The 16,025-nt window shown below is 55.7% G+C and overlaps 7 protein-coding genes across 10 annotated transcripts; all 7 read left to right on the plus strand.

The window, feature by feature from the left end:
- Positions 1-188: 188 nt before the first annotated feature.
- On the plus strand, positions 189-1,788 carry ABB37_05033 (hypothetical protein; the record flags this gene model as incomplete). Of its 2 annotated transcripts, none has more annotated exons than XM_015802925.1 (1): positions 189-1,788. In XM_015802925.1, the coding sequence occupies exon 1, from the start codon at positions 436-438 to the stop codon at positions 1,786-1,788; it is 1,353 nt and encodes a 450-aa protein (XP_015658441.1). In that variant the 5' UTR covers positions 189-435. The 2 variants fall into 2 exon arrangements, with proteins under 2 accessions (XP_015658441.1, XP_015658442.1); XM_015802926.1 differs by having other exon boundaries at positions 200-1,788.
- Positions 1,789-2,452: 664 nt separating this feature from the next.
- On the plus strand, positions 2,453-3,625 carry ABB37_05034 (putative short chain 3-hydroxyacyl-CoA dehydrogenase; the record flags this gene model as incomplete). Of its 2 annotated transcripts, none has more annotated exons than XM_015802927.1 (1): positions 2,453-3,625. In XM_015802927.1, exon 1 carries the CDS (start codon positions 2,711-2,713, stop codon positions 3,623-3,625), a length of 915 nt encoding a protein of 304 aa, XP_015658443.1. In that variant the 5' UTR covers positions 2,453-2,710. The 2 variants fall into 2 exon arrangements, with proteins under 2 accessions (XP_015658443.1, XP_015658444.1); XM_015802928.1 differs by having other exon boundaries at positions 2,481-3,625.
- Positions 3,626-3,929: 304 nt separating this feature from the next.
- On the plus strand, positions 3,930-4,148 carry ABB37_05035 (hypothetical protein; the record flags this gene model as incomplete). The annotated part of the gene is made up of 1 exon (XM_015802929.1): positions 3,930-4,148. The coding sequence occupies one exon, from the start codon at positions 3,930-3,932 to the stop codon at positions 4,146-4,148; it is 219 nt and encodes a 72-aa protein (XP_015658445.1).
- Positions 4,149-4,602: 454 nt separating this feature from the next.
- On the plus strand, positions 4,603-8,702 carry ABB37_05036 (putative endonuclease/exonuclease/phosphatase; the record flags this gene model as incomplete). Its single annotated transcript, XM_015802930.1, has 1 exon — positions 4,603-8,702. The coding sequence occupies exon 1, from the start codon at positions 5,718-5,720 to the stop codon at positions 8,700-8,702; it is 2,985 nt and encodes a 994-aa protein (XP_015658446.1). The 5' UTR covers positions 4,603-5,717.
- Positions 8,703-9,384: 682 nt separating this feature from the next.
- Positions 9,385-10,475, plus strand: ABB37_05037 (hypothetical protein; the record flags this gene model as incomplete). Its single annotated transcript, XM_015802931.1, has 1 exon — positions 9,385-10,475. Exon 1 carries the CDS (start codon positions 9,387-9,389, stop codon positions 10,473-10,475), a length of 1,089 nt encoding a protein of 362 aa, XP_015658447.1. The 5' UTR covers positions 9,385-9,386.
- A 789-nt stretch (positions 10,476-11,264) lies between these two features.
- On the plus strand, positions 11,265-13,564 carry ABB37_05038 (hypothetical protein; the record flags this gene model as incomplete). 2 transcript variants are annotated; one of them, XM_015802932.1, is made up of 1 exon in its annotated part: positions 11,265-13,564. In XM_015802932.1, the coding sequence occupies exon 1, from the start codon at positions 11,579-11,581 to the stop codon at positions 13,562-13,564; it is 1,986 nt and encodes a 661-aa protein (XP_015658448.1). In that variant the 5' UTR covers positions 11,265-11,578. The 2 variants fall into 2 exon arrangements, with proteins under 2 accessions (XP_015658448.1, XP_015658449.1); XM_015802933.1 differs by having other exon boundaries at positions 11,270-13,564.
- An 838-nt stretch (positions 13,565-14,402) lies between these two features.
- Positions 14,403-15,734, plus strand: ABB37_05039 (putative mitochondrial hypothetical protein; the record flags this gene model as incomplete). Its single annotated transcript, XM_015802934.1, has 1 exon — positions 14,403-15,734. Exon 1 carries the CDS (start codon positions 14,718-14,720, stop codon positions 15,732-15,734), a length of 1,017 nt encoding a protein of 338 aa, XP_015658450.1. The 5' UTR covers positions 14,403-14,717.
- Between the last annotated feature and the right edge of the window lie 291 nt (positions 15,735-16,025).

Here is a 16,025-nt window from a genome sequence, read left to right on the forward strand (position 1 = left end):
ATGTGCAGGAAGAATTGTAGTTTGAAAGGTCTCTGCGGCTGTCTTTCTGTTGTTTCTATCCTACGCTGAATGCGAAAGGCGCATCGTTGCTCCTCCTTGAGGGGTCGTTGACGCTTCACGTGTGTGCGAGTGGAAATTCTTCTTACTCACGTTCTTCCTTCTCTCTTTTGTTTTTGCCCACAATCAAAAGAACTAATGCAGGAAAAATAACTAAAAAAAAACACGCTTGCGATATCAAAGATGAATCGATCCACCGTGGTGAGGCTGCGGGTTGTTGCCGTGGTGGGGGTGCTTCTGCTAGCTTCTTGGGTTGCCTATGGCGCCCCCCGCTTATCGCAGAAGGCCCCTGCTGCTGCCTCTACAGCTGCGAAGAAAGGAGAGTCGCCCGCCTCTCCCCCTCCTCTGTTTGGCCCCCTCGTCACAAGATTTGACTCGATGGACTCCTACCAGCGCCACCTGTCCTTCAGCTCGAACCCTGTGGTGTTATTTCTGTTTGACCACGACCCGCAGACCGTCCACAACCTCTGGCAGCCTCTGGTAACTCGCTTTTCGCAGGCGATGGAAAAGTTTGGCATCAACGTGGCGGACGTCGACCTCACCTCTGAAGTCGGTCTGGAGCTGCAGCAGGCCATCGGCAGCGGCGCGGCTATCCTTTTCTTTCAGGGCGTAGGCGACACCCCGGTGAACGGCGAAAAAGGATTGAAGGTGCCCCTCGCTTACCAAGGGGCGGTTGATCTGCTGAGTCTGGCGAAGTGGGCACTGTCGTGCGTTTCGCCGTCGGTGGTGCTGCGCGTGCGCAACGACGCTGACCTCGCGCGTTTCTTGGCTCTCTTCCCAAGATACCCAACCCTCCCCCATGTGCTCTTCTTTCCCTTGAAGAACTACACTCACGCAGGGTTTCTCACCATCAGTCAGCACTTCTCACACGATGCGGGCTTCGCCGTGGTGCCGGGTGCTTTTGTGAAGGATGAGGCAACGGCCATTGCGCGCCGCTACGGCGTGACGGGCGTGGAGGAGCTTCCCGCGTTGTTGGTGCTGCACAAAGCGTCCGCGGACGAGGACGACGGTGCCGGCGACTCCGACTACGCCGTGCGGATGAACAGCACCAGCTCGTCGACGTGGAGCTACGCCGGAGTGAAGGCCTTTCTCGACGGGCAACTCCCCGATACCATCGAGGCGCTAGTCGCGAAGGCGGAGGCGACGCAAGACCCCAAAGTGCTGGCGGTCGCAGAGGCACGGCGTCAGTACATGGCCGCGGCGCTCGTGGAGCGGCAACAGGACGTGGTGGAAGAGGAGCGGTTGGCATTGCTGGTGGAGCCGATCGTCGCGCGCGACCAGGCGGCCTGGGCGGAGCACTGTCTGCAGTTGCCGAAGGGACACAAGTGCCTCGCTGCGTTCGTCGACTCCACGCAAGACCCTGCTGCGCAGCGGCACGCCGTGCAGGTGCTCTCGAGCGTCTCCCTGAAGCTCATGGAGCTGCTTGCGATGGAGGCGCGTAGCGTAGCTCTAGTCGTGGTGGAGCGCGAGGGCAGCGATGCCGTGCGAGAGTACTTTGAAGCAGGCCGGAATGGATTCCCCGACCTCGTGCTCATCTCGCTGTCCCGTCCTGCCCGGTACTACAACTTTGTGGGGTCGTTTTCGGCGGAGAGCATCGTGCAATTTGTCACATCACACGACCCGCGCTTCGCCAAGGAGGAGGTGCGGGGTGGGCATGCGTTTATCCCTCGTATGGTGCCGCAGCTTGCGAGCCCCGTCGTGCACGACAGCGAGGACGACGGCGATCTGTAGTGCAGCGCAAGCGTGGACGAATTTGCATTTTCTTTCCTGCAAAAATAAATGCACGCAGAGCCTTGTTCGAGGACGTGTGTGATCGCTATTTGCCGTGATGCTATTTGCGGTGACGCTGGCCCAGTGGTGACTTTTGGCCCTTTTAATTTTGCTGCATGGTTTGTTCTCGATGGGCTTATGTGTATTTGCACCAGGACTCCTTTTCAACTTCTCGTGTCCGTGTGCGTATTGGATTTCGCACTCTGGGCGTGGTGTCACTTCACGGGTGTGATCGCTCTTCACACCGTAACTTTATGTGCGTTGTTGAACGCCATGCGGTGAACTTGGGCTCTTCTTCCTTCGTTGATCGCAACCGAAGAGAATCTTCCATTCAATAGACGGAAGTGACAATGGAGAGGTACACACTTCTGTGCAGCTTGGGGTTTTTTTTTTTTGGCAGCCCGCCCTCGATGCAGAGCGAAGCCCACTGATGCACCAGCGTGCGCTTCGATTTCCTGGTTTACTCGAGATGCGAAGGACTCCGATCTTTGTTCGTGAATCCCGCTCCACTGCCCCCCCCCCCCCTTCGCTCCTTTCGCTCTCCTTTTTCCACCGCCTCCCTTGTGTTTCTTTTGTGTGTTGGCGCATCCGCGGGACGACTTTGTGGCAATGTTCGCTTCAATGAAGACACGACACGACGTCTCCCCACGACAAGGTGAAAAACAAACACGAACACGTTTGCACACGAACAACGCGGCTAGGAACCACACACTTCGTGCAGAAGGATCACGGTGCTTCAGAGCTTTACCTTGATACACTTCATCTGAAACAATATATATATGTATTTAATTCTCTCAGTTCCGTCTCTTCGCGGAAAGTGACTGCCTCCTCTCGCACATACATACATATTCCTCTATCGTAGCTTTCATCACTGCCCCTTCTCATGCTCCGCTTTACCTCGTCGGCGCTCTTCAAGTCGGTGGCGGTGTGGGGTGGTGGCACGATGGGCAGCGGCATCGCCCAGGTCACGGCCCAGGCCTCCATCCCGGTGACGTTGGTGGACGTCTCGCAGGCCCGGCTGGACGCCTCCCGCAAGGCTATCGAAAACACGCTCCTGCGCGTGGCAAAGAAGCAATGCAACGGCGATCAGGCAAAGATGAAGTCGTTTGTCGACATTGTCGTGTCCCACATCACCTTCACAACCGACGAGACGTTGGCCGCTGCGGGGGCGGAGCTGGTCATTGAGGCGATCGTAGAGAACATCGACGCCAAGAAGGAGCTCTTCAGCCGGATCGACAAGATGGCCCCCAAATCGACGGCGTTCTGCTCCAACACGTCGTCGCTGAGTGTGAAGGAGTTGGCGGCCGCGACGACCCGCAAAGACCGCTTTGCCGGTGCGCACTTCTTCTCCCCCGTGTCGATGATGAAGCTGGTGGAGGTGGTGCGGACGGATGACGTGAAGCCGGAGGTGATCGAGCAGCTTGTGTCGTTTGGCAAGGTTATCGGCAAAGCGCCCGTTGTCGCCAAGGACACGGAGGGCTTCATTGTGAATCGGCTTCTGGTGCCGTACCAACTGGAGGCGTGCCGCCTCGTGGAGCGCGGCGTGGCCACCTTCCAGGACGTGGACATCGCGATGAAGTACGGCTGCGGATATCCGATGGGACCGTTTGAGCTGTGTGACAGCGTGGGCATTGATGTGCTGAAGTTTATTGTGGATGGGTGGCACAAGCAGTTCCCGGAGGAGCCACTCTTTAAGCCGTCCAAGCTGATCGACGATGCTGTACAAGCGGGCAAGCTCGGTAAGAAGACCGGTGAGGGCTTCTACAAATACGACAGTAACGGACGCAGAGTGGAATAGTTTTCGGCGCGAAGGAAACAAACCCAGGAGGTTCTCTTCCATGCTGTGTTCTCTTTCCCTATCCTTTCGAATAACTCGTTTGCGTTCAAGCGTGGGGGGGGGGGGGGAGGAGGCCTTCGAGGGGAAGCCCTGTGTGCCTCCCTTTTTCTTTTTACTCGTCACCGAAGTCTTGTGCGTCAGGTGAGTGCACACTGTGCCTCGGTAGCAACAACTCCACCACAAGGTGGACGTTTTGTAAGGGAAAACGTTCCTTGTTGCGGTCGGAAACGTATGAAAGGGTTTGTCTCGTAAGCATTTCCATGTCATGTTGATTTCCGTATACACTTTAAGAGAGCGCAATAAACATTTCTTTTTTGCTTTCTTTCTTTCTTTTTTTTTTTTGAGTGTTTGGCATGTTAGCGCCTGTTCCTCACAAATCCTTCTCTCTTTTTTTCCTTTTCCAGCAGAAGAACAAAAAGGTTCCGTGCGTCATGACACACGCACCTCCCTCCTTTTCTTTTTTCTGCCTCTTGCAAGCGTATAATATTTTCTCTGTGTACTTTCTTCTTCGGCTCTCTTCATTCTTGCTTACCCGCCCACCGGCTGCACATCGCAGTCGTCTCGTTATTATTTACCCTGTGCATTCAACTATCAGCGTCATGATTCCCCACCCAGTGGTACGAGAAAAGGTTTTAAAGAATCGAAGTGTCTACAGCGGAACCTCTGAAACGGAACCGTCGTTTCTGTCGGTTTTCTTGTTTGTTTTTGCTGCTATTAAGCTCTCCCGAAAGTCTGCTTTAAGCTTCCAGATGTCACGTGTCGCTCATTCAATGAACCGCACCGCCCCATCACAGATGGTTTTCCTGTGCTGCGCTGTAAGCCTATTCACGCCCTTTATGCTCCTTGAAAAAAGGCCTCAATGACGAAGAATCAACGTGCTTTGAGTTGAGCAATTCCGCCTTTTTATTTCCCCCGATGGTTTCTCCAACACTTTTTAAAGGTTATTCCTTTAACTGAGGGCGGCTTCTCCTCTTCTCCCACGTTGTAGTATAGAAAAAAGGATACACGATCATGCACGGAGCAGGGAGGAAAGCGTAGCGTAGACTGTACAGCGGCTCGTTCGGATTTCGTTGTTGTTTCTCAATTCATCGTTTCATTTTCCTTTTCAACAGCTTCACGTAGACGTGCCACGGACAACACAGTCCGCACACACACACACACACACCAGTTCTTTGCAGCAACACGACGCATCGTGGTACAGACAAACATTCGTTTATTGCGTATATATGTATTTATATTTATTTACAGATTCGAACTCGCTTTATCTTTTTTTCCTCCCTCTTTCAACCGTTTTCTTCAGTTTCATTGTTGCTTTGGTGAAATTTCATGCTTTTCGAAGGGTACATAATAATTTTGATTTGCCTTATTCTTCCTATTTCTTTTTTTCCTTCTGCAGTCGACCACTTTTCTGCAGTTCGCGTGTTTTGCACTGGTTGTTGTGTAGTGCATTATTTTGGGAACACAGACACAAACACACACACAAAAGAGGGGAAACATTGGAGAAACGTGAGTTAATACAAGCGAAACGACAGGCTGGTTCACTTCTTCAAGACTTGACGCTTTCCATCACTCCCGTGTGAGAATACTGCGCACACACCGCTTTCCTGCGCGCTAATTGTTCTAGTTGTCGGGTTCGTCTGCCCATTCTTATTATTTTTTTTTTCTCCTTTGCGCCAACGATTCGTTTCTGAGAGGCTCCGTGACGCCTCTCTTAAAACAACCCCCACTCCATCCCCAAAAACCTGCGTTTTGGTGAGCTTGAAAAGAGACTAGCACACAATTGTTGTTTTGTACTATTACCTTATAGTTTCACAACTTGCTGCCCGTTGAATGTGTACAGTTCTTCTTTCTGCTGCCCAAGGCACTTCGGCTTCTTTTTACCACTCTACCACTCCGGTTCACTCTCTCAACTGTGACACGGTTGTTACGGAGTAGGGTGCTCTCTCGGGAATCCGTATGGCGTGTTGTTGCTGTTTGCTGTTTGTATATTAAGGTGGTTTTTATTTTACGGTGGCAACGTGCTGACCTGGCCGTCTAGCTTTTCTCTACCCCGATGATCGAGCGCACGGACGATGCGGCAGTTGAGAACTTCACTGCCTTTGTCAGGTCGAACCTCCCCCCGCTGCCTTCGTTCCCGGAAACACTCGAGGACGGCTGTGCGAAGGTGGGCGTGTCCTCCTCCACACCCGCCTTTGCCGTGAGTTCTTCTCCTCTGGAAGGCCGCCGCTCGCCGCCGCCAATACGCTCCATGAGCAACCCGCGTAAGAACAGTGCCACACGCCGGCCACTGCCTGACACGCCGGAAACGCTGCAGAACGGGGCGGCGACAACGACTTCCGTAGCCGGCGCCAAATCTACGGCGAGCGTGACAAGCACTAGCTTCTCTCTCCCTGCTGGCCCGCTACCCCGCATCATCGCGAACGCAAATACAACAGTTGCGCAGCCATCCCAGCTACCATTGCAGTCCGCCTCGCCGTTGTCCGCGCCCGCATCGCGACCGCCATCAAATCAAGACGAGCAGGAACTTCCGCACCTGCACGACTTTCTCCTGCACTTCTCAGCGTCGTCGACGGTGGGGCATCACCCACCGCACACGCAACACCTCTCCGCGCCGCTCAGTAATAACTACAGCCCTGCGATCCAATCCCCCAACAAGCTGGAGGAGCCGCACCACAGCGGTCCTTCATCCCCTTCCTCCCGTCAAGTCTCGCCCCCTCAAAGCAGCTCTGGCAAAGCGCAGCGAGAGAGCCCAGCTCAGTCCTCTCTGCAGGGGCAGGACTTGTTGGATTTCCCAGTGCCGCACAGGGCTTCTGGGGAGGCGCCAGACTTGCCGCCCCGTCAGATGGTGCGACGCAGCGTCGCGTCGCCGCTGCAGCACTCCCCCGTGCTGACGGCCGCCGCGGTGGTCGCCGTGCACGAGTCGCACGGTGTTCTCTCGGCGGATGTGAAGTGCACCGGCGGGGGCGGGGCCGTCGCCGGTCCGGGTCGCAGCGACACGACCCGCTCCTTCGACGCTGCGTCGCCGACGACACCCACGGCGCCGTCGGTGCCGCCGATCACCAACCCCCGCACCCCGGTCGACCTCTCATCCCCGTTGTATCAACGAAACGGCTACGCGGACATCGACGCTGCGGCAGACGCCGCCGCGATGGCGTCTGGCCTGCGGCTACCCGATCTCCCCACCCGCGAATCCTTTCCCGTTCCCCGCTACTGCCCGGACGACTTGCTACGTGGGGAAGACAAGCTGTGGTGCCCAGGCAAGCCGCTGCGCATCGCCTACGTCACGTGGAACATGGCGAACAAAGAGCCGCGGATGGACGAGGTCTCCGCTCACTGCATACATCCCAACGCACATCTCGTGGTGGTTGGCACGCAGGAGAACGGGCCCTACATTGGAACGAATAAACTGCAAAACAAATGGGCGCGGACGATCGGCGACGTGTGTCTGGGCGGGCAGTACGAACTCGTCGGCAAGCATCACATGTGGGCGATCCAAATGCTGGTCTTTGCGCGCAAGCGAGACGTGGCCAAGTACGTGTCGCGCCCGCACGCATCGCATGTAAAGACGGGGCTGATGAACGGGTTGGGCGGCAACAAGGGCGGCGTTGCCGTGGGGCTGGTGCTTTCCCTGACGCCGAAGTTCAACGAGCTCTCGCACGGGGCGACGACGCAGCGGGCTGTGACGACTGCCCCGCCCTCCCCACGAGGCGAGCGGGTGCGGGCGCCGGCCGGAAGCATCAACGCCAGACCGACCATCGTTAGCGCAGCCAACGACGGCGTTCATTTCCCCAGTGTCCCCCGCGCTGAGCAGGCAGCGGCGTCAGCCACCACCACCGAGTCAAGATCTGACGACCGAGGAGGAGAGAACGACGCCATGGACGATGATGTGCCCTTGTCGCCGAGTATGATGTCGGGTCCACCGCCCCCGGCGCTGCTCAGCGCGGTGGTCATGCAGCACGACGTCGACGACGATGACGCAAATGTGTACGACCGACTAATGCTGGCAGAGATCTCCGCCGACACGACGGGGGACTTCAACGACAACAGCAGCGTTGGAGCGGGGCTGGGGGATGAGGCGGTATTCTCACCCGCTGAGATGGTCAACCGCAACGCCTCTTTTGACCTTTCCCGTTCGCGGCAGCGGGGGCGGCGGAAGAAGCGTCACGTGCACCACCGCGTTGGACGGAAGAATCGTGCAAATGGAGGTCTCCACAACGGTAATACGCGGCATCACAACGAGGCGGAACAGCGCTGTGACGACGACTTGAGTGACGGGACGCCAGACGGCGACACCCCAAACTACATGTCGCTGCTCTTCATCACCGCCCACTTAGCCGCCCATCAGGGCGCGGTGGTGAACCGCAACAAGGACTATCGCCAGATCGTTCACGGCTTACGGGTCGGCCGGCGAGGTTCGCACCGAAAGTTCTTCAAGCGCTTGCTGCGGCAGCGACGCGTGCTGGGCGACGTGGAGGGAGTGGTTAGCGACGACGACAACGACTCACAGTGGAACGACGACTCGTCGGAGGAGGACATCGTGCTGCTCAGCCTGCCCGTCGTCTCCGCTATTGTGAATCGCGGTAAAGCGCGCCGCGACGTCACGGAGGAGTTTGATCTCACCTTCTTCGGAGGAGACTTGAATTACCGTATCAACGGCACACGAAAGGCGATTGAGTACGTCATTCAGCACCACCGCAACATCCGATCGATCCTCATCAACAACGATCAGCTGAGTCTCGAGCGCGCACGTGGGGCGGTGTTCCAGGGCTACCACGAAGGCAACCTCCTGTTCCGTCCAACCTACAAGTACGAGGTGTCCCCCAGCAACGGCGGCGTGACACTCGACGAGTACAACTTTTCGCGGAAGAAGGATCGAATGCCTGCCTACTGTGATCGCGTGTTATTCAAAAAGAAACTCAGCTCCGCGGCACGGCGCGTAGCCATCCGCCTCTACACCGATGTGCCGAACGTGCGCACGAGCGACCACCGACCCGTCGTCGCCCTCTTTGATGTCGGCACACGCGCGTACGCTGCGTAAACGGCAAGTGAGATCGCAATCGTTGTTCGCTCCGGCGCACACGCGCGCGCACGTTCTTCTTTTTTTTTCTCTGTTTGTTTTGTTTCGTTTGCTTGATGAGCGGTATTGATTGCCATCAACATCTGTCTCCTTTCGGAAACCGCATATTTTATTGTTTGCTGTGGTGGTGAATTCGTGCGGTATGTACCTTCCGCCTCTGTTCTGTTGCTCTCTCGCTCTCCCTCTCTCTTACTCCCCCGTACTCTTCACGTGAAGAAAAAAATGAGCCGTTTGCGTTTTCTTTGTTGTTGTTCATCTCCCGGTGCTCCCGTACTGCGACCGCCGCGTGGGTTTTTTTTTTGGACGATTCCACATTGTCGTACGCAACGAAGGACCGCAGAGCTTCTCGCCAGCTGCGTTGAAAGAAGGAGAAGATAGTAGGATGGTACGAAACAAAGACAATCATCTGGCATCCGTAAGTGTAAGCAGAATTAGTTGAACGGCACATCTCTCTTTTTCTTTCTCTCAGTTCATACGACCAGATGACCTTCCATCGGGTGGGTTGTGATGCCCTGTGTGTGCGCCGAAGTCTGATTACCACTCGCCTTATATCTTCTTCTTTTCCTTTTTGCTGTCTCCACGTCTTCATTCAAAAAAAAAACTGGCACCACGGCCGCCGCACGCACCGCCCCTCTTGCCGTGCAGATGAAACGCAAAGAGTCTAAAGAAGTCTGCCACACGCACACCGCCAAGCGACTACACCACCACCACTCTTCACACGTAACCATCCACACGTCGTCACTTGCGCGGAAGATAACAATGAGCTTCGTCCGCCCTGCCTCGCACGCGGCGCCAAACGGGAGGGGGTGGTACGAGGCGATCCCTGAGCGTCTGAAGGCGACGCTGGACGGGTACTTCGCCCAGGCGACACACCACTTCGGCGAGGGGGACGGCGGGGCGCGTCGACTCACAGGCCTCATCGCTCCACATGCCGGTATGGCCTACTCCGGCCGCACCGCGGCGGAGGCGTTTGCAGTGTTTCGCGACTACCTGTACGCGAAAGACACAGCCGGCAGCCAGCTGGAGCGGGTGTTTCTTCTCGGTCCGTGCCACGTGAAGGGCTTTGAGGGCTGCGAGCTCTCCGCGGCCAGCATGTACGAGACCCCGTTTGGGCCGCTTCGCGTGGACGTGTCCACCGTGAACAGCGTCATGGCAGCACTCAGGAAAGCCGGCGTGGAGGCAAACAAGGCGTCGCGCCGCACCGAGGAAGGGGAGCACTCGATTGAGATGGAGACGCCGTACCTCGCGCACGTCCTGCACTACCCCCCGCCAGGTGTCGCTGCTGCTTCCGCACGCGTGTCTATTGTGCCCATCATCGTTGGGTGGACGGAGCGGAAGGACGAAAAGGCCTTCTACGAGGTACTGAGGCCTTACATGGACGACGCGAAGAACTTCTTTGTCTTCAGCTCCGACTTCTGCCACTGGGGCGACCGTTTCTCCTACACCTATCACTACAAGCGGAGCGAGTACCCGAACGTGGGGGACTCCATTATCGCCATGGACCACGCCGCGATGGATTTGCTGGAGCACCGCGACTTGGACGGCTGGTACAGCTATATGAAGATGACGCACAACACCATCTGCGGACGCGCACCCATCGGTGTAGGCCTGCACCGCTGGGCAGCGAAGGACAGCAAAGCACAAGTGAAGTTCGTGCACTACGCGCAGTCCAACAAGTGCGAGGATGCTTACGACTCTTCTGTGAGCTATGCCGCGGCTGTCATTATGGAGTGACGGGAGCCGTTAGCGTTTTGGTGTAGCAGTTTAAGCTATTTTTCCCCTCTTTTTTCTGAAGGATGAAGGGTTCTGTGCGTGATGAAGATGCACGTCCGCTTCAACGTCACGACAAATATGGAGAATACACGTCGTATCATTCTTTTCTTCTTTTTATGCTCTCTCTCTCTACGTGGCGGAGGTTTGTTTTTTTTTTCTGTCTTTACCGTCCTCATCACGAGGCGCTGCTTCTTCTTCGTTGCTTTCCCCATTTCTGTACCCTTTCGGTGGGTCTGTGTACGCCTACCATCATGCCTGTCGTGAATTCGTAGACTTGTGATAAGAGAGAAAAAGAAGGCATGCGTTTCGCTTTCTGTTTTTTTCTACAGAACATTCTGTGCGTCCGTCTGGTCATCCTTTCACGTGCCGAAACTCTTTTTCCTCAGTTGCAGCCGCGAAAAGGGAAGAGATAAGGCGCGGTAATCTCAATCACCGCTCCCTACCAGGTAGGAAAACGAGGAAGCAGATAAAAACACGACTGCCATTTGGAATAGAAGCTGTAGGAGAAACGTGGGGCTGAGTGCTTTCTCCCAGTTATCAACAAGGGCTCCTTAAGAAGAAAAACGACTACTTCAGCGGTCACGGTGAATCTCGATGCTCTTCTGGTAAGTACTGTGTCCTTCTCACTGGTGAGGCGGCCACTTTGTATTGATACGTAACTTCCTTTCTCCTCTATCCCTCCCCCCCCCCTTCCCCTCCTACTCATCTCTGTTCTCCTCGTATACGAATACGCTGCCTCACGAAACAAACAGAAAAGAATGAGCATGACAAGCAGATCGTGGAGCCAAAGAATGTAAAATCACAATTGTGCATTCTTCTTGTGCCCTCGCTTCCGCTCTCGTCACACTCACACACACTTACACACTCGCCAACACGCATACACTACTTTTCTTTTCTTTTTTTTCTTTTCGGCGTCTAGGTCTCTCCTCTTACTTTCTTCGTTGTTCATTCAGATGAGTAAGCTTATTCATAGCAATTAGCAGCTTTTCATCTCTACCCTGCGGAGTTCTCGCGCGAACGATTCGTGTATTTCTTTTACTCCGCGAGGCGGCATAAGATCGAAAATGAAAACGAGTCGCCGTCACGCAACGCTGGAGGAAGTGGTCGACCCGTCCCCGTTCGATTACACACTGTTGAGTCACCTCTACGTCCACTCCGACGGCACCGATGTGATCGACTTTGGCGGTTTCAGGCCGGGCAAGGAAAGCCGCGGGAGAGTCAACTCGTTTCTGAAGAACCGCAGCTTTGCTCAGGGGACCTACCCTGCGGCGCCGCCCGAGTCGCGCGGGTCGTATCTGCACCTGCGCGTGCAGGAGCACGCAGACGACGCGACGTGTCCTGATGTCGCCTCGACGCACGACCCCTTTCCTCCTTCCAAAGTTCCATCTTCGGTGGCGGGGTCGGCGGTGCACGGACACGACGACGCCTCGAACCTGGTGCGGATTGAGGACAGCGCGGAGCACTGGTGGCTCATGTGCCAGCACGACGAAAGCACGGCCCCATTTGCGCGTCAGTTCCATCACGCGGAGGGACTGGCGCGTTATCTGGACTCGCACGACATGCACCTCCCCACCGGCGAGCTGTACGACAACGAGGAGGAGGAGGACGTCGACGAGGACGAAGGGGACGGCCGCACCGCCGCCACCAAAGACCGACGTGCACAGCAGGAAGACGAAGCGACCACAACGGCGCCGGGCACACGCAACGGCAACCATCCCGACGATGTGTCTGCTGCTGCGGCGGCGGAGAAGTCGCCCAGCGCCGGCCCGCCGCTCCCACTGGCGAAGTGGCTGGATGTGCAAGTTGATCGCACGCAACCCCACAGCGCGGAGCGGGTGGCGCGGCTGCTGGATATGCTGCCGATTTCCCAGGAAACCAAGGACAACTGCTTGTACCTGTCTATGGCAGACTCGGTTGACATCAACTCCGCCGCGACTGGGGAGGCCTCGGACACCACGTCCGGTTACGTGTTCTTGAACCTGATGTGTACCCCAGTGATCGAGAATTCCGACGAGGCGGACGCGATGTCCGAGAACGCAGAGAAGAAGAAGGGCTTTTTAAGCCACCTCGCCGGTGCACACCCGAGAGACAAAGAAACGACGAAGAACAAGAACAAGAAGGGAACGGCGCCACGCCGACACCCTCTTACTAACTGCAGCGTGATGGAGATGCAGTTTGAGGCGGTCCGCGTGGGAGCCCCACGCTCCTCGGTGCCGGACGCGGTGCCCGTTGGCATCATCGTCTTCGCGGATTGGATGTTCACCATTCACGACAAGCCGTTTGCGGAGATGGACGACTTGCTGCGCATGGTGCAGCTGCACTGCGCCCCGCCGGAGCTCACCGCGGCTCGGCTGCACAGCAACGTTCTCCTCGCCCCCTCGATGCGGCGCCGCTTTACCGCGCCCTACATTCTGAGTGTCTTCTTGCAGATTGCCGTGGGCCACCACCTCGACAGCATCACGCTTGCCCAAGTCGTGGACGAGTTGGGTGATACCGTGTTTGCGGTGAAGGAAAAGCAGCGGGACCAGGACCAGGTGGTGAAGCGCATTACGGCGGTGCGTCGCTGCTTCGGCGAGTGTGGCGCCGAGACGGCGCGCCGCGAAGTTGTATTTGCCACCCTGTTGCAGCCCATGGCGGCCGAGCAGTTCTTCGTGGCGGACCCGACAATTCGGCGCGAGCTCGAAAACGCGCAGGCGCACCTGTGGCAGTTTCAGCGCGAGATCAGCGACTGCCGCGACACGGTGGCGGTGTCGAACTGGTACCACAACGTCGCCATCCAGTGGTTTCTCCTCCGCCGCGGCAACCGCGCCCTGCGAATGCTGCTGTTGCTCACGGAGGTGTCGAACATTATGTACCCCATCGTGATGGTGCAGACGCTTTATGCGATGAACGTTCCGGTGCCTTTTGATGCCGGCGCTGACCCGCCGAACACCTCGCTGGCGCCCTTCTTTGTGTTGGCGGCAATCTTTGTGGCCTACTCCATGCTGTCCTTCAGAGCTCTGCACACCGTTCTGCGCCGCAAGACTTTCGCGACCCGCTTCCTCGCTTAATGGTGTGGGCGGTGCGGCAAATGGGGTTTTAGGCAGGCATGCGTCCTATTGGGACCGCCTTTTAAGAAAAAGATCTAACCAGACATGATAAAAAGGAGATAACGCCCTCTAACACATGTAACTTTCATTTATTTATATATCTGTTTTGTTTCTATGGAGCCCTCATCGCTGCGGCGGAGGTAGGATAAGATAAGAGATCAGAGAAAAGGTACAGTCGTGCTCCCCTTTATTTATTTATTCATATTGATGGACTTCAGACTCATAACAGCTTTTTTGTTGTTTTCCTCGTAAATCGCGGATGCGTTTTAAAAAACAAAAAGATATTATTTTCGTGTGTGCGCGTGTGTGAAAGCACTGTAAGCAAATTTGTTTCTTTCTTTTGGAGTTGACACCTTTGTACATCTTCTTCAGAAGTGTTTTCCATTTTTCCCCCTTTTTTTTAGGACAGCATTACGATACTTTCGGCGCCTAAATTCTAATAAGGTTCAAAACTTTTTGTGGTGCATTTGTTTTTTTCTCCGTCTGTATCCATCCGTAAAGTGAGTGGAAATGAAAAGGAAACGGTGAACACACCTTCACTAAAGAATTCTCGAGAGCCGCAGGACACACACACGCACACACACACACAACTGCGGTGCCACACGCGTAAAAAGCTGAGCTATTTCGGTTGGGGGAAAAAAAGCGTACCCGTTATAGGCCTTTCTACCGGTCGTGCCGCGTGAATGACTTTGAGTGACAAGTAGACTTACGAAGTTGTGTAACACGCCCTCTCGTTTACCTCTTTTTCTTCTTCTTTCCTCTCTCCTGCTAAACTCTTCGCTCTCATGCAATCCGTGAAAGCACGTGTGGACAGCACGCCTTGCGCAATTTCGTCCACTTTCACGGCATTCACTTAGATCTTTTTTTTGTTTGCTTTAAAGAAGCTAACTCCCACGCATAAATCCCGCACTCTTCTTATTGTAACTGATTGCTGTTATCATTAATTGCCCTTTATTTATTTATTTTGCAACCATAGAAAGGCCATTGGTGACGTGTACATTTGGGAGAAGGAAACGCAGCGGACCTTTGTATCTTCCGCAAGCACGACACACACACACACGCACATATATCTAATTCGCAAATCCGCGCGTTCGCGCACTCTCACTGACATAAGATGTTTGCCCACTCCCGTCTCCACTTTCCACGCGCTGCTGTAGCGTACTTCAACATGAAACACTTCCAAGTCAAGTACAAAGCCAACATGAACCCTGGAAACGCCTACGCAACGCTGACGACGTCTCTCATGCCACATGACCGCCTCCTGCGGCATTCCTCGTCGGGGCGTGGCGCCGGCCGCGTTCTCGTCTTGGACAACAAGCAGAAGGTGAAGGGTGTGTACATCCCGGTGTGCTGCCTGCCGCACCCATCGGCCGTCACCGGCGACGGCAACTCACTCGGTGTTTCCGTGGAGAATTACTTGAAAGTGATTGAGCCTCTCGCTCACCTCTCGGACACGAACGACCGCACGACGGCGGTGGACAAAAGTACTCCCATGCCGACAGTGCTGGTGGTCGTCGGGCACCCGCAGGGAGTTGCCTACGGCTCCTTCTACGCGGACGGCAGACCAGCCCTCCCACTCGTCAACACCGACCTCAACTACGTGGAACTGACGCCCGTCACGAAGGAGGGGGAGGATGATAACTTTGGCTGCGCCCGGAAGAGACAGGTGTACCGAAGTCGAGATTTCCTCATGTCGGTCATGGGCGAACTCCAATCCATGTGGGACAAGGACGGGGAGGCCCTTTCGCGTTGCTCCACCTTTTATTGGATCACCCGCGACGAAGGCGACGCGCTCTGCCTGAAGTCGATGCGCATGTGTGAGCAGCACGCAAGAGAGGATTTTCTCCCGGAAGGCGTCCCTACCGCCTCGCCGGTGGCCATCCCGGCCGGCAGCCACGCCGTCTCCTTTGCGGACCGTCGCTGGACCGTTCTACCGGACTCCTTTTTCGTCTCGGCAGGATCGCGCCCGCTCTACACACGGGACAAGACGACGCAACAGCGCATTGTCGATCCGCAAGGGCTGCAAGACGCCATGCGAGCTGGGGCGCTTCTGTTGGATTACGTTCCCCGGTCGGTGAAGAACGCGTCGACGTCGGCAGCAACCATGGCAAGCGAAAGTGCGCAGCCGTAAGAAGAAAGAGGAAAGAAAAGGCGGCAACTACGCGGGCCAGAATTCGTGAGAGACCAGAAAGGGTAGGGGCAACATACGCAATGCTTATAACGTGGTGCTTTTCAGTGATGTTATCTGCTGTGCTTACCACTTGAACTACCTCTGAATTAAAGGTCAGGGAAAAGGGAAAGGGGATTCGCGCGCCTTCCACAACGTATATCCGTTGGAAAAGCACCCGGTGAAACAAGCCTTGCGATACTCGCGTGACAGAATTTCTTATTAAACTGCTGTGTACTTCAAAAGAAAGGGAAA

Source organism: Leptomonas pyrrhocoris (genome assembly GCF_001293395.1).
Source record: "Leptomonas pyrrhocoris isolate H10 chromosome Unknown, whole genome shotgun sequence".
Classification (NCBI taxonomy): Eukaryota; Euglenozoa; class Kinetoplastea; order Trypanosomatida; family Trypanosomatidae; genus Leptomonas; species Leptomonas pyrrhocoris.